This window comes from Mrakia frigida (genome assembly GCF_051309035.1).
Source record: "Mrakia frigida strain ATCC 22029 unplaced genomic scaffold BDY24scaffold_4, whole genome shotgun sequence".
Taxonomy (NCBI): Eukaryota; Fungi; Basidiomycota; class Tremellomycetes; order Cystofilobasidiales; family Mrakiaceae; genus Mrakia; species Mrakia frigida.
The window spans coordinates 282,850-305,872 of NW_027481277.1; the positions used below are offsets into that span (position 1 = coordinate 282,850).

Genomic DNA, 23,023 nt, shown 5'->3' on the forward strand with positions numbered 1-23,023 from the left:
CGTCTCGTCTGCTTCCCGAAAACAAACGGCCTCCCCGTTCGCGGTCGCTGCGAGGCTCTTTTTAGTCGATGAGGTACTTCCTCTTGAAGAAAGATCGAAGATGGAGGATCTACGAAGGAGGACAGGATCGCCTCAGATGAAACTTCTGGGCGAAGACAGAGAAGGAGGAGAGGAGAGGAAAGGGACTGACCTGCCACGATCCCAAACAGAACAGCACGACGAGGGTGATGAGAGCGAAGTTCTGCACTCGGCGGTTGGTAGATTCTGCGGAAGTCGACGGGAAAACACGCTGCAGAGCATTAGCACTCCAAGGTCTGAAGCGAGCTGTGGTCGAGAGAAAGTAACACCGGTGGAAAGTAACGAAACGAGACTCACCGTTCGTGTCCCTCATCCTCGCCTCCCTCCTCTGCAGATAAGCCAGCTCATCCACAATCTCCTTCACGACCCCTTCCAGTTTCCGCATCTCGACTTCCAGGGTGGAGAGGGATTCTTGGTTGGCGATGGCGCTTGAAAGAACGAAGGCGAGGGAGGAAGGTCAGTTCGACGTGAGCTCGACCTTGAGCTTCATTGAGCAAGTACAAAAAGCAGGTTGGTCCCGACTCACTTGTAATCCACAGCATCAGCTCCGATATCCACCTCCAGCTCAATCGTCCGTTGATGAACGAGATGGTTGGGAGCGTCTTCGAGGCGAAAGAACGAAAAAACAAAGAAACAAAGCGTGAGCTCGAGCTCGTTTCCTCCCCCCTCCCCCTTCAGCCCTCCCTCCCTCCCTCTTCCACCCACCCAACCCTGCTCCAACGCTCCTCCAAACCCAAACCCAAACCCAAACGAAGCGACTCACTGTAGTCCAAATAGTTCCTAAAACAGACCCCGACGTCCGCGTTCTCATGCGTCGTGATAGCGAGCCTGGTCTCTCCCTTGACCGACTTCTTGGAAAGGTAGATGTTGCCGTGCTCGGATCCGTCGACGATTTCGACGTCTATGCGCTGGGAGGGACTGTGGACGACGAAGGAGGGTGGGTGTGTGTGTTGGGAATGAGAGGAAAGGAGGGAGGGACGAGATGGAAAGGAGAGGGAGGGAAGGAGAAGGGGAGGGAGAGATGAGCTTGGAGATTTCTGGAGCTTCGAGGAGAGATATAGCAGAGGCGAAGGGACAAGAAAGTGGAAGGGAGAACTCACCCAGACCCTATGTTGGTTGTTACAATCACCAGAGAATCTACAATCAACGAACCGAAAGAAACAGCGAAAAACAAAAGTGAGATGAGCTCGACCTCTCCTTCCCTTCCTCCCCTTTCCTTCGTCTAGAGACTCACGAGCGTTCGCATAGTTCCAGATACACCCTGTTCGCATCAAACCAAGCGTCTCGTATCAGCTCCTCCGTCGTGGGCTTCCCAAAACTGTGGCGCGCACTCACTCGGTGTAGGATACTTCTCAGCGACGAGGTCGAACTTGATCGCCTCTGCTGGCGTCGTTCCCAAACTCAGCACGAGCAGGAGGGCACAGAAGCAGGATGCCAGTAGGGAAGAGAAGGGGGAGCGTGATGTTGGGGTTGGCATGAGGTGGGGAGTGAGAGAGAGAGGTTGGTTGGGGTGGGAGAGAAGGAGAGGAGGACGGGAGGGAACGAGAGGAAGAGTCGCAGAGCTGATGGTTGGGAGGTGAAACGAACGAGACACGGAACGAAGACGCTTTGTTTTCCTCGTTTTTCTTCGCCAATATACCTTTCTGCGAGCTCAGAGGAAAGAGGCAGACTTTCAACGAAGAGGAAGGAGGAACTCAAGACGATATATATCCTCATCAACCGGAAGAGAAGCCGAACCTAAACACCCTCTCCTCGCCCTCCTCTACATCTCATCGTCCCCTCCCAGATTCGGCTTCGGGATCCTATGCAGCAGCCCATACCCAATCCCACTTCCCAGCAGACCCTCCCCACCCCATTTCCTGTTCGGGACGAGGACGACTTCTCGGAGGGTGCTGGCGAAGGGGAGACACAAACGAACGAAGGAAGGTCAGCTCCGGAGTTGAGAGTCGAGTGGCGAGGGAAGAGAGGCTCCCGAAGAAGAAGGACTCACTCGAAATCATGTGAGTAGACGTAGATCCTGAGAGGTCGATCGATGTGCTGTTGGACGAACGAAAGGAACGGAAAGGAGAGTCGGCGACGCGAGGAGATGGGAAACGGAAAGGAAGAGGCAGCACTCACAGCTTCCACCACATCGTAGAAATCGTTCTCGTGGTTCAGCACTCCTCCAGCCCATCCGATCACCCAATCTCCATACGGGACGAGACCTGACGAAAACGAAACGACGTGTGAGCTTCTCGACGTCTCAGAAGGGAGATCTCGAGCTCGAACAGAAGTCGAACGAAACGTACCAGCACTCTCCGCCGGACTCCCCTCCATCACATCCAACACATGCCACACATTCTCCAACGCCATCGCAGGCGTACAGAACCTCAAACTCAACCCCAGCAAACTAGCCTGCCCTCCATCCGTCGACGAGTGATGCGAGTGGTTGGACGTCGAGCTCGATCCTCCTCCTCCTCCTCCCTCTTCTCCCTCGTGATGGTGATGTCCACGACTGTGGCTGTGGTGAGAGTGGTTGCTCCCTGTTTTGGAGGATCGTTTCTTGAGGATCGGAGGAGGAGCTGTAGCGCCGTTGTGGGTCGGAGGAGGAGCGCTGAGAGCGAGCGTAGGAGTGGACCATTGACGGGACGGGGTGAGGGTGACGTAGCGGGTTTCTTGACGTTTGGAGGAGTGGACGAGGAGCGTTAAGGGACGGGATTCGTAGGAGTCTACGGTTGAGGCTAGGGATTCGGGGGAGAGTTCCTGGGAGGAGGGAGGGAAGAAGGAGAAGGAAGGAGGAAGAGGTGAGCTCGAACGTCCAGCAGATTCGTCCTCTCCAACTCCAAAGAACGGAGATATAGACGCGAGTTTGGGGTGAAATGAGGATGTACAGTCTCGGCTCCTTCTATTCCAACGATGAAGTCGAAGACTGGTGAACGCGAAGGATGGAGGGAAGGAAGGAGATCAGCGGACTGCTGGAAGGAGTCGGACAGGAGGAGCTCGAGCTCACAAGGTTCTATGCCTGCCTCCGCTGCTGGAGAACCTTCTGCTACTCGTAGAACGTGAAGAGCTTTGTCTGTAGCTGCGAGACCCGAGTTGGAAGAAGCTGCGTTTCCCATGATGGACGTTGGGAGGGGAAAGAGAAGAGAGCCAGGCCGTCGTGAGTTTGGATTTCGTTTCAAAGCAAGGTTCATCTCTCCCTGGCTTCAAACCACATCTTTCCCCTTTGATAAGAACCTCAAGAACAGGTGAATAAAAATTTCCTCGCTCTATTTCGCTGGAGTCCATCGATCTGACCTTCATCGATCTCGTTTCCTACAGCGGAGGACTCCAAAACGAACCCCTCCCACTCCTCGCCTCGCCTCTCCTCTCCTCCTCCCCTCTTCGTCTTGATGAGCTCTCCCTTCGTCAAAAGCAAGCTCAAGTCCGCTCGTGAAGCTGTCGGCAAGAAGGATTTTGGACTGGCCAAGTCTCTACTGGAACAGGTCCTCGAGCAGGAACCTGATAACTACAACGGGTGAGCTTTAGAATCGATCTCTTTCTCCTTCAAGCTCGAGCTCACCTTGTCGTCTTCCTTCTTCCTTCGTCGTCCGTTCGCAGTCTCGTCTTCTCTGGATTGGCCAAGTTTAATCTGAAACATGTCGAGGAGAGTGAAGAGGTGGGTCCATATATCTCGATTGTCCAAGAAGAAGCGTCGAGCTCAAAAGACAACGGGACGAAGCTCACCACCTCTTTCTCCCTTCCTTCTTTCCTCAGGCCTACCTTCGAGCGACCGTCGGATCTCCCGACCTTCCTACTGCTTGGCAGGTAAGTCCCAGACTGCTTCTATAATCCTGTCCGTTTCGAGCTGACGTTCTTTTCGTCTCCTTCCCCTTCAGGGTCTCGCCAAAGTCTACGAGGATCAAAAGTCGTGGGCCAAACTGGGAGACGTTTACGAACGACTCATCGACATCTTTGGGAAGCTGTAGGTCTACTTTCCACTCTTCTAGCACGTCGGTCGATTTTTCGCTGAACTGTTGGTCCGTACAGGGAGGAACCCGCTAAACTCGCCGAAACGATTCAGAAGCTCATCGAGCTCCGTCGAGAAGAAGGGACTCGCGCTCAAGTTCGTCGTCTCCCTCCCTCCCTCCCCTCTCTCAACCTAACGACTTATTTCCTCTTCTCGCAGCTCATCTCCTCCCTCCAACACCTCCTCCCCACCTCCTCTCATCACTCTATCCTCCGTCTTCTTCCTTCACCCACACCCACCGAACCCGAAACCACCACGACCCAATACGTCCAAACCATCGTTCATCTCAACGATCTCCCCGTCCTCGAAGAGATCGTCTCGTTGCAGGAGAAGGACGAAGCTCAGATCATCGACAAGGAGGTTCAGAAGCGACGGCAGAGGATCACCACCGGAGCGAAGGCTCTGACGAGGGAGGCGGTCGAGAAGGCTGTCAGGGCGGAGATGGGGGTTGGGTCGAAGGTGAGCTGGAACTCAGTCCTCTCTCTCTCTCCCACATCTCTTCAACACGTCGAGCTCGTAAGTCAGATATTAACCAAGCTTCTCTTCTTGTCTTCGTGCAGCTCCCTGGACTCTACAACGACCTGTGCAACCATCCCTCCCTCCCTCTCGATCAACGACGCGCCACGGAACACAAACTCTTCCTCTTCCACTTCTCCCTCCTCGCGGCTCTGCCGACGACGTCCCCGATGAAGCAGATTGCGAGAGGCGAGGTGCTGGAGATGACGAGGGGTGTGGTGCTGCTGGGGATTGCGGATCAGCAGATGTGGGAGGTCGAGTTGGAGTGGGGCGATTGGGAAATTATTGGTGAGTCGCACTTCCCTCGCCTTCTTTCCTCCTCTTCGTTCTCCGTCGAAGGTACGAAGAGACTGATCACGTTCTTCGTCCTGTTGTTCTCGGCTCATATCAACACAGAACACTACCCTCTCCCGACGCTCAAAGCCTTCGTCTCGATCTTCCCCGACGCGTCCCTCTCAACGTTCATCCGAGGGTTCTTCAAGTACTTTGCTCTCGAGGACCTTCCTGAGGGTGTGAAGGGAGAGAAGGCTTCTGGAGCGGTGGAGGGTGCTCAGATCGAGTCGGAACAGGACGTTCAGGATGCGGCGTTCAAACTTTTACTCGTTCGTTCAACGCCTACCACTCTCTTTCCTCCCCTCCTCGCCCCCTTGCTCAAACTCGTCCTCTTTCCTTTTCTCAAACTCACCCTCGCCTTCTTCCATTATTTTTCCCTTTTTTCCCTCTCGTCATCCACTCTTCCAGGACGGCTTCGACTCCACGCCGACCTCCCTCCTCTGCCACCGCATCCTCTCGCACATCCACCTCCTCGACCGCGACTACCCCTCCGCCATCACCGTCGCCACCGAAGGGCTCAACATCGTTCGTCGAACCGAACGCTTATCCGGTCTTATCCTCACCAACTCCCGACTAGCGTTCCAAACCATCCTCGCCACGTCCTACGTCCATCACTTCTCTCCGAAACACCACCCGCTCGCTGAACCGCTCTTGGAAACCATTCTAACGGCGAGACCGAACGATGCAGAGGCGCTGATGGGGAAAGGGTATGTTCTGGAGGGGAGGAAGGAGTGGGAGCGGGCGAGGGAGGTGTTTGCGCAAGTGGTCGGTGTTTTGGAACAGGGGAGGAGGAGGGAGGTTGCGAGAGAGGAACTAGGATGGTGTTCGTTCAAGATGGGAGAGAGGGAGGAAGGAAGGGAGATTCTAAGGAGTGTGTTGGATGGGTTGGATGAGAGGAAGGAGGTGGACGAGGTGGTGGTGGAGCAGGGCGCGAGGGTGGCGTGGAAGTTGGGGAGGTGCTTTTGGGAGTTGGAGACGGGTGAGTCGCACACTTCTTTCCTGAGGGACCAGATTCTGCGTGTCCCAACCGCTCTCGTACTGACCTTTTATTCGATTTCGTCGTTCCTCGCAGCCCACGATCGTCAAACAGCCCACGAGCTCTTCCTCTCCTCCCTCAAACGCTCGTCGTCCTTCGCTCCCGCTTTCACCTCCCTCGGAATCTACTACGCCGATCATCTCTCTCCTCCCGACACCATTCGAGCTTCGAGATGCTTTGAACGAGCTTTCGAGCTGGACCCACGAGAAGGAGAGGCAGCGAGGAGACTGGCCGATTCGTTTGCGGACGACAAGGAGTGGGAGCTGGTTGAGATCGTTGCGAAGAGGACGATTGAGGGAGAGGGAGGATTGGAGGGAGGGTTGGCGGCTGCTGGTGGAGAGAGGGAGAAGGAGGCGAAGGGGAGATTCCTTGTTGAGAACGTTTGGGCTTGGAAAGCGTTGGGAGCGGTTGAGTTGGTGAGTCGTTCTTTTCTCGTCTCGACGCGTCTGCTCTTCTCTCCCCGTCAAGCTCACCTTTCTTTTCCTCTTCTTTCTTCGAACAGACTCGGAACTCCTACGCCAAAGCCATTCACCATTTCCAGATCGCTCTCCGTTCCGACTCGAAGGACATCTCCTCCTGGCTCCGACTCAGCGAAGCCTACGCCAAATCAGGGAAACAAGCCGCCGCTCTCAAAACGCTCGCTCGAGCGCTCACCCTCGAACCGGACAACTGGCTCGTCACCTTCATGATCGGAGACGTTCAAACCCAACTCGGAGTCCACTCGGAAGCCATCAAGTGCTTCAAGGAGATCCTCGTCGTTCGGCCAACGGAACTCGGAGTCCTCGTCGCTCTCGCAAGGTCCCTCCTCAACCTCGCTTCGGAGGAGTCGTCGGCGGGGTACCACGTTCGAGCGGAGGCGTCCCTCATCGAGTCGGTGGGGCAGGTTGGGAAGATCCTCGAGGGGAAGGTTGGGTTTAGAGCGTTGGCTTGGAAACATGTGGGAGATGTTTGCTTGCAGCTCTCGCAGCTTTCCTTCTCCTTCGATCCGGAAGGCGTTGCTTCGGCTCTCTCCCCCTTCGTCAAGATTCTGGTTTCGGAGGATCAGAACGGAGTCTCGTCCATCCCGGAGGTCGTCTCAGCTCGTCAACTCCTCTCCTTCAAGGGAACCGTCGACGCCGCCTTCGTCCTCCGACTCGCCGCTTCAGCCTACACCTACCGACATCACCTCCTCGTCGGGGACGAAGTAGCAGCAGCTGCTGCTTCTCACGACGTAGCCGTTGCTCTTCATCATCTTGGAGCGGCGTTGCCAGAGAGCGAGACGAAGTCGAGGCAGGCTTGCGTGAAGGAGGCGACGGGATCGATCAAGTCGGCGTTGAGGGTTCAACCTAGGAACGAGCAGCTTTGGATCACCCTGGGGACACTTTCGTTCGAGTCGAGCGCGAGACTCAGTCAGCATGCTTTCGTTATGGCTCTCGAGATCAATCCCAAGGTGCGTCTCCCCACCCGACGACGAAGGAGATCGATCGAAGACCCGTCTTGAGAGAGCTGACCTCTCTTCTTTTCTTTCTTGCTCTCGCTCTCAGAACCCCATCGTCTGGAGCAACCTCGGATTCCTCTACCTCAAGAACGACGACGCCGAACTCGCTGGAGAAGCCTTCCTCAAGTCGCAGACGTTGGATCCGGACTGCTCGTTGGCCTGGCTCGGTCAAGGTCTCCTCGCTTCGAAGATTGGACATCAGGGAGATGCTAGACTCCTCTTCGAGCATGCTGTTGGACTTTCGAACGATTCCCTTGTGAGTTCGATTCTCCTCTCCTCGTCGTCTCTTCCTCCCTGACCTCGCTCTCTCTCCTTCGTTTTCCCCTCTCCAGCTCGAAGCCAACCTCCTCTACTCCCAATCGACCTACGATCTCTTCGCCACCTCCTCCCCTCCCTCCACCTCCATCCTCCACGCTCCCTCCTTCGCCCTCAAACGCTTCTGCGAACAACGTCCCACCGACTCCACCGCCCTCCATCTCCACGCTCTCATCGCCGAACGTCTAGGCCAATACGATCTCGCTCTCACCCAGATCTCCAAATCCGTCGCCGTCCTCGAAGCAGCCTACGAGGATTCAGAAGACTCGGAAGTCGAAGCCAGGTTCGCTATCGCTCAATCCAACCTCGGTCGACTCCATCTCGCTTTAGGGAACTACCAAGCGTCCATCGACGCCTTCGCTGGGACGCTGGGTCTGGTTTCTCCCGAAGACGAGAGCGTGAGGAGCAGGAGGTTGAGAGTTCATGCCAAGTTCGGGTCGGGGTTGGCGAATTACTGGTTGGGAGAGCTGGACGAGTCGTTGGGGATGTTCCAGGCTGCGTTGGATGAGCTGGAGGAGAAACCGATGGGGGTGATGAAGGATCAGGTGTCGGTGTTGTTGGCGCAGGCGCTTTGGGGGATGGGAGGGGAAGAGGAGAAGGAGGCGGCGAAGAGTACGTTGTTGGAATGGTGAGTTTTCGACGCGACGTTTTCCTCGTTTCTCCACCTCGTTCTTGGTCGGCTGACGAGCGTTTGTATCTCCCTAATTTCCTCAGCATCACCTCGGATTCGACGAACCTCGACGCCGTCACCACACTCGCTGCCATCGGAGTCGTCTCGTCGGACGACACCCTCGTCGACGCGGCTCTCACAGAGATCCTCGCTCTCCCTCTCGATCGAAGACAGGCTCTGGATACGAGTGGAGATCTGGATTGGTTGATGGTTCGACATCACCTCACTCAGGTAAGCCGTTTCAAGCTCTTTTCGAAGCGAGGACGAAAGAACGAACGTCGCGTCGTCCTGACCTTTCCTTTCTCCCCTTTTTTTTTCCCTCCTCAGTCCGATCCCTCCTCCGCCGAATCCCTCCTCCAGAAGTCGATCCACGTCACTCCCTCCTCCCCAACCCCTCTCCTCGCTCTCTCGAAACTTCACCTCCAGCAACAGCACCCCCTCGAGGCCGTCAAACTCGCCAAAGCAGCTCGAGCAGCCGACGCCTCCGTGGAGGAAGGATGGGAGAGTTTGTTGATGCAGGCTGTGGCTGTTGCTTCGTTGGAAGAGGGAGGAGGAGAGGAAGGGAAACAGGCGATGAGGGATGCGCAGAGAGCGGTGGTGCTGAGGCCTTGGGAGGTGAGAGGGTGGGATGGGTTGGAGTTTGTGAGAGGACGCGTCGGGGAGGAGGAGGTGAAGGAGGAAGGAGGAGGGAAGGAGTAGAGTTTTGCTAGTCTATCAATTCTTTCGATTCGCATGAACATCATCATCATGTCTCGTTGATTTTAGGTACTACCAGCTCAGGCGCCCCGATCTATCTCGTATCTTTCGAGTCCGACTGGGAGGAGCGTCGACTCAACTCGACTTTGGTTACTAACGAGACGAAGCGTGGTATCGGTATCAACCACTTTCTATAGAGTGATACAACTCATTGAATGATCTACAGCAGCCTAAAAAAAAACGAAAACGCTCTACAAAGTTAAAACGACCTCAGCCTCCCTCCGTTTTTTTTTTTTTACGACGACGTTCCGTAGATCCTATCTCCAGCATCTCCAACTCCTGGGGAGATGTAACCTTTCGAAGTTAATTGCGAATCAATAGCAGCAATGAAGATCTGTAGAAAAAAGGGGCCAAAGGAAGAGAGATCAGCAAGAGAAACGACGACGCGACGACGAACGACGCCAAACAAACTCCCCTTCCCCCTCGACTCGACCTTCCGTTCCCCTCCCAAAAGCGTTTGAAACTCACATCCAACTCAGGGAAAGCCTTCTCGATAGCAGCCAACCCCTCCGACGATCCCAGCACGGAAAGCAACTTGATCTGCGAGACGGGAAGTCCCCAGTCCTTGGCCATGTTGACAGCGGCGATGGCGGTTCCTCCCGTAGCGAGCAGAGGGTCGAGGATGTACAGGGTATCGACGGTAACGAGGGAAGGGAGTCGGGAGTAGTATTCAACGGCTTGGAGAGAGACCTTCTCCCTGGAGAGAGAGCAAAACGGGCGGGCGAGGTCAGCTCGCTGCGATGGCGATGGAAGGCTCAGGAAGTTGAGGATGCGAAGACGACGAACCTGAAGAGACCGAGATGGTAGACGGGAGCGTCCGGGAAGAGCTCGAGAAGAGCAGATTCCATACCGAGACCAGCTCGAAGGATGGGAGCGAGACCGATTCGGGAGGCGACCTTCTTTCCTGTGAAGGGAGAGAGAGGGGAGGAGAGCTGGAGGGGAAGATGGGAGTCAGCTTTCGGATTCCACGTCTAGCTTCAGAGGCTCGTATGAGCTATAGGGCCGAGCTGTAGAGCTCATCGAAGGGAGGAGAGAGAGAGAGGGAGTTGGCACCCACGTTCGGGACGTCTTCGACAGCGAGGTTCTTGGAGGCCTCGATTCCTACGAAGGTGGAGATGGCGCTGAGACCATCCCTTGGAGAGATTCAAATCACAATACAGAAGAGGAAGAAGGTCAGCCTTGTCGAGAAAGAAGGAGGGAAACGCAAGGGAGAGAGGAGGAGAGAGGAGGGAGAGGCGGACGCACCTGAACTGCTTGGATGAGCTGGAAACGAGACGAAGATCAGAGACCTTTCCCTGGACGACGGGGTGGGTGAGAAGAGTGACGGTCATGTTCTGAAGGAGAGGAAGAAAGAAGAGAAAGTGAAGGGAGAGAAGGAAGGAAGGTGAAGGGAGGAGAGGGGTTAGCGTTCAAGCTCAACCGAGGGAGGACTCAGGCGAGATGGTGTCTGTTCGACTGTTTCGTGTACACGCTACAGAGCTGACGGACGTACGAATAGAGATGTTTGAGATAAAGAGAAAGTAGACGATGAAAGACGATGATGGGTGTTGGGAGAGAGAAGAGAGCGAGCGAAATCGAGGAAGATGGGAAAGAAGGGGAGAGAAGGTGACCCGTTGACTCGTCCGTCCCCGCCGAACCGGCCTCGACCTCTTTGTTTTTCATAGAAAATGGAGAAGAGAAAAAGGGGAGAGAGGATCTGACTCTGAGAAGTACCTATAGGAACGGATTCGAAGAAGAAATGCTCATCTTCATCAAAGAAAAACTGCCTCCGAAACGACAACGCTTTCGAGATTGAATGTTGAGCTCGACCTCCCTTCCTTCCCTCCTTCCCTCCCTCCCTCCCTCCAAACCACCAGCAGCTCGCGTACCTCGTTCTCTTCTCCTTCACCTCAAAAGATGGCCGCCACTTTTACACCTTCAGGACCTCCCATCTCCCTGATAGACTCGGACACCGTCGTTCGGTGAGCTCCTCCTTCGCCTCTTCTTTCTTCCCTCAGCTCAGCTCAGTTCAGCCCAAGCTCACCTCCCGTTCCTCTTCTCTCTCTTCTCTCTCTCAGCGTCTCCTCCACCCTTGACAAATCCGTCGGCAAGAAATACCTCACCGACGGATCTAACGAAACTTGTTGGGCTTCAGCGAACGTTAGTTTCCTTCTCCTTGTCGCCTTTACTCTTTCATCAAAGCTCGCCCTCCGTTCGCAATGATCAAGCTCACCTCCTCCCTTCTCCCGTCTTCTCACCCAGGGTCTCCCCCAATCCCTAACGCTCACCTTCCCCTCCGCCATCCTTCCGTCCTCCATCCTCCTCACTTTTGCAGGTGGTTTCGTAGGAACCAACTGTACCTTTTCCACCCTCCCGCTCTCCCCTTCAAGCACCAAAAAGGAAAAGGAAAAGGAATGGATCGTACGGAACAGGTTCTTCCCTGAAGATGTCAATCGGAAACAGACGTTCGATCTCCCACGGCCAGATGGAGAGCAGCAAGGGGAGGAGGAAAGGGGAGCGAGGGAGGTGAAGGTCGAGTTTGAGAAGGGGAGTGATTTCTTTGGGCGGATTACGATTTACGAGTTGGAGGTTTGGGGCTGGAGGGTGGAGGGTGCGGATGCATGAGTATCTTTGGTATCTCGCTTGTTTGGGTTCTTGAGGAAGTGGGAAGGGAAGAAGGAGAGGGAGGGAGGGATGGAGGGCTTGTTCTCTCCTTCTACAGGACTACTGCTCGTACGGTTTCGGTTCGTTTGCTTGCGAGAAGGTAGATCGTTTTTTGAGTTCAGGGTTTTCAAGTCATATATAGAAGAACAAAAAGTTACACCACCTTCAGAGAGAGAGGAAAGGAAAGAAAAAGACATAAAGAAAAAGCCCAAGACGATCGAGTCTGTTCGTTGTGATTTTGTTGTTGTGGTTTTATTGATTGACACCCCTCGTCGTTCTCCGACTCGTTGTATAGTAATCGGGTTTCATGCACTGCTCTCTCTGCAAAAGAGAACGAAGCAGAAAGACGGGTGAGCTTCAGACCGGAAACACGACGGGGCGTCGAGACGAAGCCGAGTTCGCAGACTCACCAGTTTCTCCCAGTCCACAGTTCCTTTAGAAGTATCGATCTCCAAAGTCTCCAAGTCCAGGGATGATGTACTTCTTCTGCTCGAAGACGAAAGCGACAGCGAGGAACGGAACGGAAAGGTCAGGATACGAGGGGGACGTCTCAAGAAGACGCGTCGAAACGAAAACGAAAAGAGCGAAAGAAAGAAAAGAAAAAAGAAAAAACGTACCTCGTTCAAACCCTCGTCGACCTTCGCGGTGATGACGGTCATCTTGGGGAACATGGTGCAGACCTTCTTCATTCCCTCGGGGGAGGCGATCTGAACCCACAAAAACAAACGGGGAAATCAGTTCGAGAAGAGGAACGGAGACGCGTCTTTGAACGAGAGAGAGAGAGAGAGAGGGAGAGACAAACTTACCAAGTTCAAGAACATGATCCTCTCCTCAGGGACTCCGTGATCGAGGAGGACTTCGATGGCTTTGATGACGGATCCTCCGGTGGCGAGCTGCGAACAAAAGAGAGGAGGCGTGAGCTCGAGGTCGAGTACGGGAAAGAGGGAGGTCGGACGAACCATAGGGTCGAGAAGGAGACAGTGTCGGGAAGCGATGTCCTCTGGCAGCTGTTGATCATCGAGAAGAAGAGTGAGGGTCAGCAAAGGCGGGACGGGAAGGAGAATGAAAGTAGGCGAGAGCGACAGAAAAAAAAGAAACGAACCTTAGCGTAGTACAGCTTCGCGGTCGCGGTCTCCTCGTCCTGTAGAAGTTTCAAAGCCAAACCTAGGTCAGCCCTAGATCCCTTCATAGGTAGAAACTCGAAAAATATAGAGTACTCACCCTCTGAATCAGAATCTTACCGAGTCGAACCGACCTCGCACACTCTCGAAGTCCAGCCTCCATAGCCTCTCCCGCTCGCATGATGGAAACTCCAGCGATCTTGCCCTGGAAGCCAACACCGGTGAAGACGTCTCCCAAAGGAGTGGTGATCTGTGCAGAAACAAGAAGAGGAGAGCGAGAGGTCAGGATCGATTGGAGGGAAGAACGTCCTCTCCCGAGATGAGGGAATCCGAAAGGCAGAGATAGAGAACGAACGAACCTGCTTGGGAACGACGGGGAGGTTGTTGAGACCTGTGAGATAGAGGTAGAGGAGATGAAGGAGAGGTCAGCGCTTTCCGGTTGGAGAAAGATTGAAGGGTCGGGAAGGGAAGGGAAGGTTGGGAAACGAACCCTCTTCGACGAGGAGACGGATGATTCGGTTGGAGGTGAAGACGAAGTCCCCTCTGTTTGAGCGATAAGGGAGTCGAGGTCAGCAAATAAAAGACGGTGAGGGTATAGCAGTGAAGGGGTACTAACCGTCCTGTATCTTTCGACCTGATGATCGTGAGCAAACCCTCGAGCTGAGCCGTCTGATGGAGAGTTCGAGCTGATTGATTCAGATTGGAAGGAGGTTAGCGTTCTTCTTTTTCCTCAGATGAGAGATAGAGACGTCGAGCGGGATGTACCGTTGCCTTGAAATAAAGGAAAAGAAGCGAGGGTCAGCTCGAGAAAGGTCAAGGAGGAGAGGGAAGGAAGGAAGGGCAAGGGTCGAGCTCATTTGCTCGTCCCCTCCTTGTTTCCGCTCCTTCTTGTTCTGGCAGAAGAAACTCACTAGGAAGATCGTGACCCTGAGCGTTGGGAGACTCGGATGCGAGAGGAAGACGAGACTCGAAGGTGACAGCGGGACCGTGGGCCTGGCCGTTGACGATAGAAGGCATGGTTGGAGGGGAGGGAGGAGCGGGAGTGTTGAGTTTGGACGGTGAGTAGAAGGGGGTTCTGTTGCGTGTTTGAGTTGAAGAAAGGGGGAGAGAGAGAGGGAGATGAAGTTTTGTGGGTGAGGGTTCGAGGTAAGAGGAGGACGAGCAGGCCCAAAGATTGATCAGGGCAGCTCGGATTCGGAGGAGCGGGTGAGTTGACTGTGAACCTCCTCCTTCCCCCTCCTTGCCCTCTCCCAGGAATCTCTCGCTTTCTCGAGGTCAGTCTTGGAAATCTGTTTCTTCTTTCTTCTACAATCCTCCGAGCGCGCATGGCAGAAGATTTGTCCGTTCCTGACCTCGCGTTCTCTGCGTGGCTCCTCCAGCCCTCCGTCGAGTCGGAGATGCCCAACGAAGCTCAAGGTCAACCAGGTCCTTCTCAGCAATCTGGAGGCCAGTACTCGTTCTCAGCTTCGACTTCAGGTTCTCCTCCTCCAGACCAGACTGGTTTCGCGAGGAAAAGTCAGCGCCAACCTCTCTCGTGAGCTCTCACCTTTCTCTCCCTTCCTTCTTCCTTTGCCTCTCTCCATCCCGTTCGTTCAACGAAAGCTCACACCCTCCCCGTTCTCCTTTCCTCGTCCAGATGCACAGAGTGTGAGCGTGACCGCTTCCTTCCTTTCTTCGACCTTTATCTCGTTTCAAGCTCATCCTTATCGCTTCTTCTACTCTTCTTCTCTCAGGCACAAGGAGGAAGACTCGTTGCGACAAAAGTAGGTCCCTCCCCTCTCCCTGTTTGAGCTCTCTACCTTCTCCGCCTCAGAGCAACGAGACCTAAACTTATGAGCTCATGCTGACTCCTGATTCGACGCTACCTTTGCAGATATCCCTTGTGGAAACTGGTCAGTCTTCCTTTCCTATTCCCTTCGCTCGCTTTCCAAGCTCAGCTCTCTGCCCGCTCGCTCGCCTCGCACCATTCTTGTCCAGAGCACACGTCCTCCTTTTCTCTTCGACCGAAAGCTGATCTCTCTTCCCACCTCGATTCTACTTCTTCAGCGTGAAGCGAGGTAAAACTTCAGAATGCAAGCTCGAGATCACCGTGAAGGAGCCAGCGTCGTTCGTCCCTCCCGCACTTTCTCCGATTCTCACCTCGCTCGACGCGTTTCGATCCCCTTTTTTCGCTTCTCTCCCACAAGCTAACACGTCCTTATCTCCTCCCTCTTCTTTTTCACAGAACATCTCGTCAAACCGCCCGAGCAGCTCAATCCCAACTCGAGGATCTCCGACAATCAACAACCCAAACGACCGACAACCTCAATCATCGACTCTCTACCCTCGAACATCTCTTCACCAACTTCGTCACTCAGTATCCTCAGCTTAAGTCAGAAGATCAACATGGCTCTGGGTCTCACATGGGAGTGATTGGAGGTGTTGGAGTTCGAGGGCTGATCACCGGAGGAGGGTCTGGGGACGCGTTGGATAAGACCGTGGGGGACATAGCGAGTGGGAGTGGATCCGGTGGTGGTGAAGCTGCTGAGGGCGAGGGGGAAGGGGATGTGGATGCTGAGGCTGATGCGGCGGCGACGTTGGAGTTGTGAGTGTCGCGTCTCTCTCGTTTCTCGTCTCTCCCAGTTGACGACTCTGTTCTCGTCGTTTCGAGATTGTCGAAACCGAGATTGACCCCAACTCTCTTTCCTCATCAGCTTGGCTATGGGTCGTTCAAGAGCCAAATCAACTGGAGCTCTCCTCGGAGGCAACGCTCGACGATCGTCGGAGGGAGACGAGGGAGAGGACGAGGAAGAGGAGGAAGAAGAAGAGGACGACCAACAGATGTACGGAGTCGAAACTCAGCATCCTCAGTCTGCATGGAACGGAGGAGCCGATCATCCTCAACGTCGACCATCCCTCCCTTCGAATCCCAACCCCGAGCGACCTCACTCTCTCAGCAGTACCTCCCTCCCAGCCAATACCTCCTTCCGTCCTCTTCAGCCTATCGAACCCTCCTCAGCTTTCGCTTCTCATCAACCTCAACATCCGTCTCGACCTTCTCCTGCTTCCAACTTCGCTCACGTCTCGCTCGGAAATGGGAAGGGAGCTCCTGCCTCCTCGTCGAACCTCTCCCTCTCTCACCCACCACCTTCAAAACCATCACCTTCCTTCGAGATGGCACCGCCTCCTCCACCTCCCATCTCTATCCCAACTCCCCGTTCGGCCAGCTCGGCTTCAACGCCTGGAGGAGGAGCAGGAGGAGGAAACTACAAGTCGAGCTCGTCCTCCAGATCTCGACATTCCGTCATCTCCATGATCCCCAACGAGGAAGCCGGGAGGAAACTGATCGATTACGATATGGAGATGGTCTCCTGGTTGCATTGGTGAGTCTCTTGCCTCGTTTTCCTTCGTCTTTGCTCGACCGACGAAACTGACGCGACTCGATCTGTGTCTTTCGCCTCGCCTCGCCCCAGCGCCTACCACGTCCCGACTTTCCGATCGGAGTGCGACCTGTTCTGGGCCGAGGGAGCTACGGGGGAGGTGGAGGTTAACAAGAGTTGGTTGGCGATGCTGTTTGGGGTTCTTATGGTCAGTTTAGAACGTTCCTTTCGTCTCCACTTCGTCTCTCGAGTTCTGATGCTGATTCTTGGGTTTCTCGCTCGTTGGTTGTAGTCTGCACTTCATCACATGCCTCTCTCAGACGCTGAGAAGATCTTCCCTGGAGGTGAGTGCAGCGGGAAACGGCTTGGAAGGTCATCGAGCGTCTCGTTTGCTTGTCGACGCTTCCTGACTCGACGCTCTCTCGCCTTCTTTTCTTGCAGAGTCGATACAAGGCTTGCTGAACAAGTACTTCGAAGCCTGTATTACTTCTCTCAACGGTTCGTTTCGTCCTCATCATCTCTGCGACGAGCAAGATCCGATAGCTGATCCGCGTCGCTTCTTCGTCCTCCTTTTCGTCTCTTCCTCCTTCTCCTCGTCTCCGACATTCTTCCTCAGAGGCCAACTGGATGGGCTCTCATTCCCTCTACTCCGTCCAAGCCATCGCCATCATCGTCTCCCCAGCCAACCACCTCGGAAAATCCGACCTCTACTTCACGATGCTCGCCACAGCCATCCGGATCGCTCAAGCGCTCAACATCAACCATCTCTCGTCGGACAGCTACCCAGCTCAACCAGGTCAGGTCTCTCCGCCCATGGATCATCGAGCTCTGATCACGAGGGAGGTTTGCAAGAGGGTGAGCTTTTTCGTCGCCTCGCTGTCTTCGTTCGTTCGTTCCCTTCGCTCGCTGAACTCTTCCTTTCCCTCTGGCTCGGGCTCTCTTCGCTTCCGTTACAGACCTGGTGGCAACTTGTCATCCAAGATTTCTTCCATTTGCCCTTCAACCGAAGTTGTGCCATCTCCCTTCGTCAATTCGACTCCGCCGTCCCTCTCCACTGCACCGAGGACTCCCTCTTCGACCCCTCGACCCTCCAACCTCTCAGCACCGAAGGTAAGCAAGGATTTCGAGGCTAGGCTCGTTTCGTTGACCTCCGCGCTCTCGCTGTGCTGATTCTCTCTCTCTCTCTCTCTCTTCTTCGTTCAGTTCCCACGATCGACTCTCACACGATCCAGCTCCTCAAACTTGCCGTCCAGGTTCACAAGCTCTTCGATGGGCTTCACGCGTCGAAATCGATTCCGTACAGTCTTATTCTGCAGATGGACGCGGAGGCGCAGGTTATCCTGAAGGAAGCGCCGTCGTGGATGCAGACCGATGTGGACGGAAATCCTGGGCCGTTGCCGAAGAATGCGCCGAGGTGGCTGGAGTGGCAGAGGATGGCGTATCTTGTTTCGTCTTCGCACAAGGTGATCATCCTCCATCGTCCCTTCCTCGGTCGAGCGTTTAGGGATCCGAGATACCAGCAGTCGAGAGATGTGAGTTCTTCGTTCTTCCTCTCTCGTCGTCGAGCTCGAGTCGAGGCTGACCTGCCTTCGTTTCTTTTCTCTCTCTCTCCACAGACCTGCTGCAAGTTCGCTCGTCGGATTCTTCGATACCTCAAGGGCTGCACCCTCGAAGAGTTCCGAAAGACGTGGACAGTGCTTGCTCACGCTGTTGCTGGTGAGTCTCTTCGATCTTTCACTCGTACGTCGATCCGAACGATCGCTGATCTCCTCTCCTTCCTCGCGTCACGTCTCCTTTCTTTCAGCGTCCATCATCTTGGTGAGCTCTCTTCCTCTTCTCTTCTTCCTTTAGCCTCTTCTGAACCTCATCTACTACGCTCTCAACAGATCCTCGAGTTCTCCCATCAAGAAGACGCTGGGTCTCCCGCTTCGGACCTCAGCCCTTCGCTCCAGCTCGTCCTCGACGCCATCGAGATCTTCCGTTCACTCCAGCACACCTCCACCATCGCTCAAAAGGGAGTCACCGTCCTTACGGCTCTCATCGAGGAGCAGCTCAGGAAGCGAGGAGGGTCCAACCTCAAGAGGAAGAACAGCGGGGAAACCTCGAGTTACGGTCGAACGGAGGTTGAATTGGATCGAGCGATCAAGGTGAGTCTCTCGACGAGCAAGCATTTTTTCCTGCTCCGCCAGCTCACTGAACTCTACTTTATACGGCTCCCAGGTCCTCCGACGAAAACCCAATACCACTCCCACAGGCGTCCCTTCCTCCTCAACTCAACAAAACCCAACCCACCCTGCCTCGGCAGCCTACCCTTTCCCCTCCTCCTCCTCCGCCGACCACAGCTTCGTTTCCTTCCCTCCTTCCTCCTCGTCCTCCATCGGTCTCCCCTCTCATCCCCAACAAGCAACCCCAACCTTCCCTCTCTCCTCCCTCCCCGTCTCCGCACCTTACTCGCCTTACCTCGGAGGCCAAGGTCCCCTCGAAAACATCTTCGGGTCCAACAACGTCTTTGCGAATCAGCACCATCAGTACGGTCATCATCAGCAAGGGACGCCGAGCTCGATGGCTTTGGGTGGCGGTGGTGGGAGAGGAGGTGGAGCGATGGGGAGCGGGACGGGAGGAGGAAGAGGCGACGAGACGTTGTTCAACGCGTTTGATGAGCATTTCGACCTGAGTGCGTTGTTGGAATATGATCATCAGAGTAGTCATATGTTGTGATTCTGTTTACCCCTTCTTCTTTTTCTTACGTTTCAGTCCTCTTGTCTTTCTTTCTGCTCTTCCTTCTCCGCTCCAGTTCGTTGTAGACCTTTCTCCCTTTCTCTCGCTCTCGTTCTCGTTTTTTGTATCCTCTCCGCGCGTCTACGTCTCGTCAACCATGCCATGATTACGACCTCCCAATCTAAAGTAAGCTCGTGAAAATCTACGTACGAAGAGCCCGTTCGAAAGCTACGACGACTTCCGTCCCTCAGCAGCCTCTCTCGTACACCTCCAAACCAAATCGACCTGCTCCTTCGTCTCGACCATCATCAGCCTCTGTTCCCTACAGTGATCGATCACGATAGCCAAAGGGTCGTTTCGGACGTCTTTGGACAAGGGGCCGAGAGAGCTTTGGGACGGGGTTGGGAAGTTGGAACGGTGAAGAGGGAGGAGGCGAAGGAGGGAGGAGATGGAGATGAAGGAGCCTGTGCGGCCTACACCGGCGGAGCTGGAGCGAAAAAAGAGACAGGAAGGTCAGGGAGGGAACGAGAGAGGGAAGGGAGTGAGAGAAGAACGAAAGAACGAACCAGTGAACGAGGATCGGAGGCGACGAGGACGACGAAGAGGTAGGCAAGGAAGGCGGCTGGAAAGAGACGTTGGTTTCCTCGACGAGCTTCATGAACCTGGGTAGTACAACAGCCAAATAAAGCAGAAGAGAGTCCCGTCAGTCGACGAACATTAGGCGTGGACAAGAGAACGACGCGTCTCAAGCCCTCTCCCTCTCCTTCCTCCCACAACGCCCACGAAACACTCACTTCATCAACAACCCCACATCACTCGGCACTCCCTTATCCGGCCATCCTTGGAACCAAAGATGCTTCACCACCTTCTTCATCTTCCCTCCTTCGCTCGAGATCTCCAGATCCGTGACCTCGCACCCTTCCTGAGGTCGCTTCTCCGTTCTCAACCACTTCACCTCCAGCCCTTCCGCTCCGGGGAACTTCATGACGGGCGAGGAAGCAGTGGGCAAGTAGGGTTCGGCTTTCTGGATTCCTCGTTCGATGAAGTTTGTGAGTTGGACGACGAGGCCGAGGGAGGGAGAGGTGAGGAGGAAGGTGTAGAAGGAAGGGAGGGTTGAAGGGAGGGGAGCCTGGGAGTTCGGAGCATACGAATTGACAAGGAGTAGAAGAGAGAAGGAGAGGTACAGAGTGGTCAGCATGGAAACATACAGCAAATGGAAAGAGGAAAAGCAGAACGAAAGCCAAAGAAGGAAGGAAACGAGCTCTCGAGCTCACCTGCGACGCAACCCACCTCCTCTCGCCATCCACCTCCTCCACCCAACTCGCATTCAAATATCCCTCCGCTCCCTCCTTCTCCTGAACCTTTGCCCTCGTCCTATCGTAAGGAGCGATGTCGGTATATCGATTCTTCCCTCTGTTGTCTCTGGATTTGGCGGCGAGGGTCGAGAAGGGATTCTCCAGCCCTGAAGCAGAGAGCTCTCGTCGAGTTCGTTCTCGACCTGAGAGTTCGTTGTGGATGACGATGGGAGTTTGTTCAGGGTGTCGTTTAGCGGAAGACATGGAGGGTCCGAGGGGGTTGTAGAAGGTCGGCATGGAGGAGGAGGAAGGGAGGGAGGAGGAGCGAGAGAGGTGTCGAAGGAGGGAAGGGCGCACGACTGAGGGGAGAGACTGGTGAGCTTGAGAGGTTGGAAAGGTGGCGAGGAGGATGAAGGAGCGTTCTGTAGTAAGAAGAAAGGGAAAGGGAGTTGGAAGGGTTGTGGGAGAGAGAGGGAAAGGAGGGAAGGAAGGAGCGTGAGCTCGCCTCTTTCGAAGGCAGAGGCCGTCGTTCCCTCGTCATCTTTTTTTGCTGTCGAGCTTAGCGACCATGAAAATCTTCTTGTCCCAAAGACGAGGCTCATTTCTTTGAAGCAAGACCGACCGAACTTGAAGATCAGTCGCTTCTCGATCAAGAAACAAAAGCGCGACTCGACCCATCTCCTCGTCCCTCTTCCTTCTCCCAGATCTATCCCTGTTCTCAGCAGCTCGATCTGTAGTATTTCCAAGAAGGACATACAATGGTTAACGATATCTGACTTCTCATGCTTCTTCACCCTCCCTCCAGCTCTCCCTCCTTCCTTCGAGCTCAAACCCTCCTCTCCCTCCCGCCTCCTCCCATCTCCCCCTCCGAACTGTTATCTGCGAAAAAGCGAAACAAAGAGTAAAGCAAAAGGCCTAACGAAACAGATGTAAAAAACGGTCGAAAGCATAGCGAAAAAGGACGAACGAGCAACGCCCGACACAGAACGGACGGACGCGCCTCTAAAGGGAAACGAAACTAAACGAGGAAGGCAAAGCTAACGGGAGGCTGGGAACTAGTGCTATAAGTGAGAGAGATAGAGATCGTTCAACTAAAACAGGAGCGTAAGAAAAAAAAAAACGAGGAGACGGAGGTATAAACAGGAGGAAGAGAGGGCGTGAGGGCAACGACGCGCGTTGGGCTGGTCGTCTTCGAAGCAACGGGATAAGGTGGAGTACAAAGGAGGGGATGGGTGAAGACATTAAGAGATGAGGGTGATGAGAGAGAGAGGAGGAGAAGGGTATCGAGATGAGGAGGAAGGAGGGTTCGTTTAAAGTCGTTTGAGGAGAGGGAAGAGGAGAGAGCGAGGCGGCCGGGGTCTTGGAAGATCTACCACTCGGTGGGAGCTTTGAATTTCGCAGACTTTTTCTTTTTGGTAGGTTTGGCGCGGGTAGAATGCGGAGGGGAGAGAGGAGGGAGGGAGGCGGCATCCGGGGCGAGGGAGGAAGTCTGGAGAGGAGAAAAGGGAGAGAAGGAAGGAGAGGACGGTGAGCTTTTGTGAGTCACTACAGCAGATGTTTCCTCGTCATTCCACCCTCAGATCTGTACTTCTCCTTCTCCTCCCACCGAGCGGATGAAATTCCGATGGTCCGAAGTGCAGAACCAAAGACTCACTCGGCTCTCATCGTCTGCGAACTCGCTTGGGAGGGCAAGCCCTTCCCTAGGAGGAAGGGGCGAAAGTCCTCCTGCGATGGAAGTATCCTCAGAGTGCAAGCTCTGTGAACGAAGCGAAGGGGAGCGAATGATGTTGGCGTTCATGGATGAGAGTGTCCTGGGAGAATTGGGAAGAGAAACGAAGGGTGGGGAAGAAAAGAAAAGAGGAAGAAGGAGAAGGAGATGAGCTCGAGGGAGTCATGAACAGGAAACCCCGATCCGCCCACCGCGGCGAAACAGACAGACAGAGGAGGAAAAGTTGAGGGACGTACCTTTCTCCAGTTCCAGCGATAGCAGCCCACTTGGCAGCGAGCTCTTCTTGAGGGTTCTTTGGAGGTTCAGGGGAGCTGAAGGAAGGAGAGAGAAGGAGCATCGGTCGAGTCGAGTCAGCACGTTCTCGAGCTCCCTCCCACCGTTGGATGAGCTCTATAGAACGAGAGACTCACGCTGGGGGTTGTATAGACTCGGAGAGATCCTCGAGGAGTGGTGAAGTCTCTGTAGGGACCGTCTGGATGCGAGGAGATGGGACGGGAGGCGGTTAACGAGAGATAGCGAAGACCGGTCGAGCTCTTCAGAAGGAGGGAGAGAAGGAAGAGAGAGAGCTCACCTTGTCCTTCTTCCTAGGTCCACAGCATCCAAAGAGAGTGAGGAACGAAGCCATCCGTCGAAGGTTTCAATTGGAGAAGGAAGTCGAGGAAGGTGATGGGAAAGGGGAAGGAAGGGAAGGACAGTCGAGTGTTTCTCAGGGGTCGAGGTTGGGAGGGAAACGAGGGACGGCCGGGCAAGAGAAAAGGGCGATAATAGATATTCAGCTCTGTTTTTAATTGAAGTTTCTTTGAAGCTGGTTGGGGGCTAGACTAGGATTGCGAAAATCTTCCAGTGACACGGAGCTGCATTTCTTCGAGCATCTGATGATCCTGCAGCTTTTTCTACCCCGCGTCGCTTGATTCGACGCGACCTCTCCCTCTCACTCTCCATCCTTCTCGGGCAGCTCGTTTGAAGGTATTTTCTCTCGTCTGGATCCC

General features: G+C 54.6%; 8 protein-coding genes across 8 annotated transcripts; 3 read left to right on the plus strand and 5 right to left on the minus strand.

Annotated features, from left to right (window-relative positions):
• Positions 1-61: 61 nt before the first annotated feature.
• ERV25 (Erv25p) lies at positions 62-1,349 on the minus strand (the record flags this gene model as incomplete). Its single annotated transcript, XM_076637248.1, has 7 exons — positions 62-109; positions 191-264; positions 376-506; positions 605-680; positions 842-996; positions 1,179-1,215; positions 1,313-1,349. 7 exons carry the CDS (start codon positions 1,347-1,349, stop codon positions 62-64), a joined length of 558 nt encoding a protein of 185 aa, XP_076499843.1.
• Positions 1,350-1,764: 415 nt separating this feature from the next.
• GRH1 (Grh1p) lies at positions 1,765-3,212 on the minus strand. The gene is made up of 6 exons (XM_076638839.1): positions 3,068-3,212; positions 2,949-2,986; positions 2,367-2,820; positions 2,197-2,282; positions 2,069-2,115; positions 1,765-1,970 (listed from the first exon to the last, which is right to left on the minus strand). The coding sequence occupies exons 1-6, from the start codon at positions 3,174-3,176 to the stop codon at positions 1,841-1,843; spliced, it is 864 nt and encodes a 287-aa protein (XP_076499844.1). The 5' UTR covers positions 3,177-3,212; the 3' UTR covers positions 1,765-1,840.
• Positions 3,213-3,266: 54 nt separating this feature from the next.
• On the plus strand, positions 3,267-9,160 carry SKI3 (SKI complex subunit tetratricopeptide repeat protein SKI3). Its single transcript, XM_076644368.1, has 16 exons — positions 3,267-3,305; positions 3,379-3,574; positions 3,658-3,715; positions 3,814-3,864; positions 3,936-4,021; positions 4,087-4,162; positions 4,226-4,525; positions 4,627-4,870; positions 4,979-5,184; positions 5,324-5,894; positions 5,988-6,367; positions 6,454-7,380; positions 7,475-7,684; positions 7,761-8,371; positions 8,458-8,644; positions 8,741-9,160. The coding sequence occupies exons 2-16, from the start codon at positions 3,450-3,452 to the stop codon at positions 9,110-9,112; spliced, it is 4,404 nt and encodes a 1,467-aa protein (XP_076499845.1). The 5' UTR covers positions 3,267-3,305; positions 3,379-3,449; the 3' UTR covers positions 9,113-9,160.
• A 121-nt stretch (positions 9,161-9,281) lies between these two features.
• Positions 9,282-10,759, minus strand: BDY24DRAFT_377891 (Armadillo/beta-catenin/plakoglobin). Its single transcript, XM_076638840.1, has 6 exons — positions 10,662-10,759; positions 10,415-10,503; positions 10,227-10,302; positions 9,956-10,101; positions 9,638-9,866; positions 9,282-9,503 (listed from the first exon to the last, which is right to left on the minus strand). The coding sequence occupies exons 2-6, from the start codon at positions 10,498-10,500 to the stop codon at positions 9,405-9,407; spliced, it is 636 nt and encodes a 211-aa protein (XP_076499846.1). The 5' UTR covers positions 10,501-10,503; positions 10,662-10,759; the 3' UTR covers positions 9,282-9,404.
• Positions 10,760-10,858: 99 nt separating this feature from the next.
• Positions 10,859-11,916, plus strand: BDY24DRAFT_377893 (galactose-binding domain-like protein). The gene is made up of 3 exons (XM_076638841.1): positions 10,859-11,130; positions 11,227-11,308; positions 11,411-11,916. Exons 1-3 carry the CDS (start codon positions 11,066-11,068, stop codon positions 11,771-11,773), a joined length of 510 nt encoding a protein of 169 aa, XP_076499847.1. The 5' UTR covers positions 10,859-11,065; the 3' UTR covers positions 11,774-11,916.
• Positions 11,917-11,920: 4 nt separating this feature from the next.
• BDY24DRAFT_377897 (uracil phosphoribosyltransferase) lies at positions 11,921-14,154 on the minus strand. The gene is made up of 12 exons (XM_076638842.1): positions 13,845-14,154; positions 13,699-13,704; positions 13,550-13,619; positions 13,424-13,476; positions 13,293-13,324; positions 13,034-13,183; positions 12,915-12,953; positions 12,772-12,819; positions 12,619-12,705; positions 12,430-12,519; positions 12,223-12,298; positions 11,921-12,133 (listed from the first exon to the last, which is right to left on the minus strand). Exons 1-11 carry the CDS (start codon positions 13,948-13,950, stop codon positions 12,248-12,250), a joined length of 732 nt encoding a protein of 243 aa, XP_076499848.1. The 5' UTR covers positions 13,951-14,154; the 3' UTR covers positions 11,921-12,133; positions 12,223-12,247.
• On the plus strand, positions 14,147-19,171 carry BDY24DRAFT_201110 (uncharacterized protein). Its single transcript, XM_076636461.1, has 18 exons — positions 14,147-14,207; positions 14,313-14,467; positions 14,570-14,580; positions 14,667-14,696; positions 14,807-14,825; positions 14,980-15,039; positions 15,158-15,517; positions 15,627-16,295; positions 16,386-16,500; positions 16,585-16,636; positions 16,734-16,790; positions 16,909-17,147; positions 17,249-17,402; positions 17,496-17,824; positions 17,909-18,008; positions 18,097-18,110; positions 18,179-18,439; positions 18,513-19,171. Exons 2-18 carry the CDS (start codon positions 14,331-14,333, stop codon positions 19,008-19,010), a joined length of 3,105 nt encoding a protein of 1,034 aa, XP_076499849.1. The 5' UTR covers positions 14,147-14,207; positions 14,313-14,330; the 3' UTR covers positions 19,011-19,171.
• On the minus strand, positions 19,125-21,013 carry BDY24DRAFT_201132 (protein tyrosine phosphatase family protein). The gene is made up of 4 exons (XM_076636462.1): positions 20,285-21,013; positions 19,805-20,139; positions 19,577-19,672; positions 19,125-19,497 (listed from the first exon to the last, which is right to left on the minus strand). The coding sequence occupies exons 1-4, from the start codon at positions 20,600-20,602 to the stop codon at positions 19,239-19,241; spliced, it is 1,008 nt and encodes a 335-aa protein (XP_076499850.1). The 5' UTR covers positions 20,603-21,013; the 3' UTR covers positions 19,125-19,238.
• Between the last annotated feature and the right edge of the window lie 2,010 nt (positions 21,014-23,023).

Coding starts and splice junctions, on each gene's coding strand:
- BDY24DRAFT_377893 (XM_076638841.1), top strand. CDS start 11,066: ATGGCCGCCACTTTTACACCTTCAGGACCTCCCATCTCCCTGATAGAC. Junction 11,131..11,226: donor GACTCGGACACCGTCGTTCG/GTGAGCTCCTCC, acceptor TCTCTCTCTCAG/CGTCTCCTCCACCCTTGACA. Junction 11,309..11,410: donor CTTGTTGGGCTTCAGCGAAC/GTTAGTTTCCTT, acceptor CTTCTCACCCAG/GGTCTCCCCCAATCCCTAAC.
- BDY24DRAFT_377891 (XM_076638840.1), bottom strand. CDS start 10,500: ATGACCGTCACTCTTCTCACCCACCCCGTCGTCCAGGGAAAGGTCTCT. Junction 10,303..10,414: donor AGCTCATCCAAGCAGTTCAG/GTGCGTCCGCCT, acceptor AATCTCTCCAAG/GGATGGTCTCAGCGCCATCT. Junction 10,102..10,226: donor CTGTCGAAGACGTCCCGAAC/GTGGGTGCCAAC, acceptor CTTCCCCTCCAG/CTCTCCTCCCCTCTCTCTCC.
- SKI3 (XM_076644368.1), top strand. CDS start 3,450: ATGAGCTCTCCCTTCGTCAAAAGCAAGCTCAAGTCCGCTCGTGAAGCT. Junction 3,575..3,657: donor GAACCTGATAACTACAACGG/GTGAGCTTTAGA, acceptor GTCCGTTCGCAG/TCTCGTCTTCTCTGGATTGG. Junction 8,645..8,740: donor TTCGACATCACCTCACTCAG/GTAAGCCGTTTC, acceptor TTCCCTCCTCAG/TCCGATCCCTCCTCCGCCGA.
- BDY24DRAFT_201110 (XM_076636461.1), top strand. CDS start 14,331: ATGCCCAACGAAGCTCAAGGTCAACCAGGTCCTTCTCAGCAATCTGGA. Junction 16,501..16,584: donor TGCTGTTTGGGGTTCTTATG/GTCAGTTTAGAA, acceptor CGTTGGTTGTAG/TCTGCACTTCATCACATGCC. Junction 16,791..16,908: donor CTGTATTACTTCTCTCAACG/GTTCGTTTCGTC, acceptor ATTCTTCCTCAG/AGGCCAACTGGATGGGCTCT.
- GRH1 (XM_076638839.1), bottom strand. CDS start 3,176: ATGGGAAACGCAGCTTCTTCCAACTCGGGTCTCGCAGCTACAGACAAA. Junction 2,821..2,948: donor GAATAGAAGGAGCCGAGACT/GTACATCCTCAT, acceptor CCCTCCTCCCAG/GAACTCTCCCCCGAATCCCT. Junction 2,283..2,366: donor GAGTCCGGCGGAGAGTGCTG/GTACGTTTCGTT, acceptor CGTTTTCGTCAG/GTCTCGTCCCGTATGGAGAT.
- BDY24DRAFT_377897 (XM_076638842.1), bottom strand. CDS start 13,950: ATGCCTTCTATCGTCAACGGCCAGGCCCACGGTCCCGCTGTCACCTTC. Junction 13,325..13,423: donor CCGTCTCCTCGTCGAAGAGG/GTTCGTTTCCCA, acceptor TCTATCTCACAG/GTCTCAACAACCTCCCCGTC. Junction 12,520..12,618: donor GGATCATGTTCTTGAACTTG/GTAAGTTTGTCT, acceptor TTGTGGGTTCAG/ATCGCCTCCCCCGAGGGAAT.
- BDY24DRAFT_201132 (XM_076636462.1), bottom strand. CDS start 20,602: ATGCCGACCTTCTACAACCCCCTCGGACCCTCCATGTCTTCCGCTAAA. Junction 20,140..20,284: donor GGAGGTGGGTTGCGTCGCAG/GTGAGCTCGAGA, acceptor CCGAACTCCCAG/GCTCCCCTCCCTTCAACCCT. Junction 19,673..19,804: donor GATGTGGGGTTGTTGATGAA/GTGAGTGTTTCG, acceptor TGTACTACCCAG/GTTCATGAAGCTCGTCGAGG.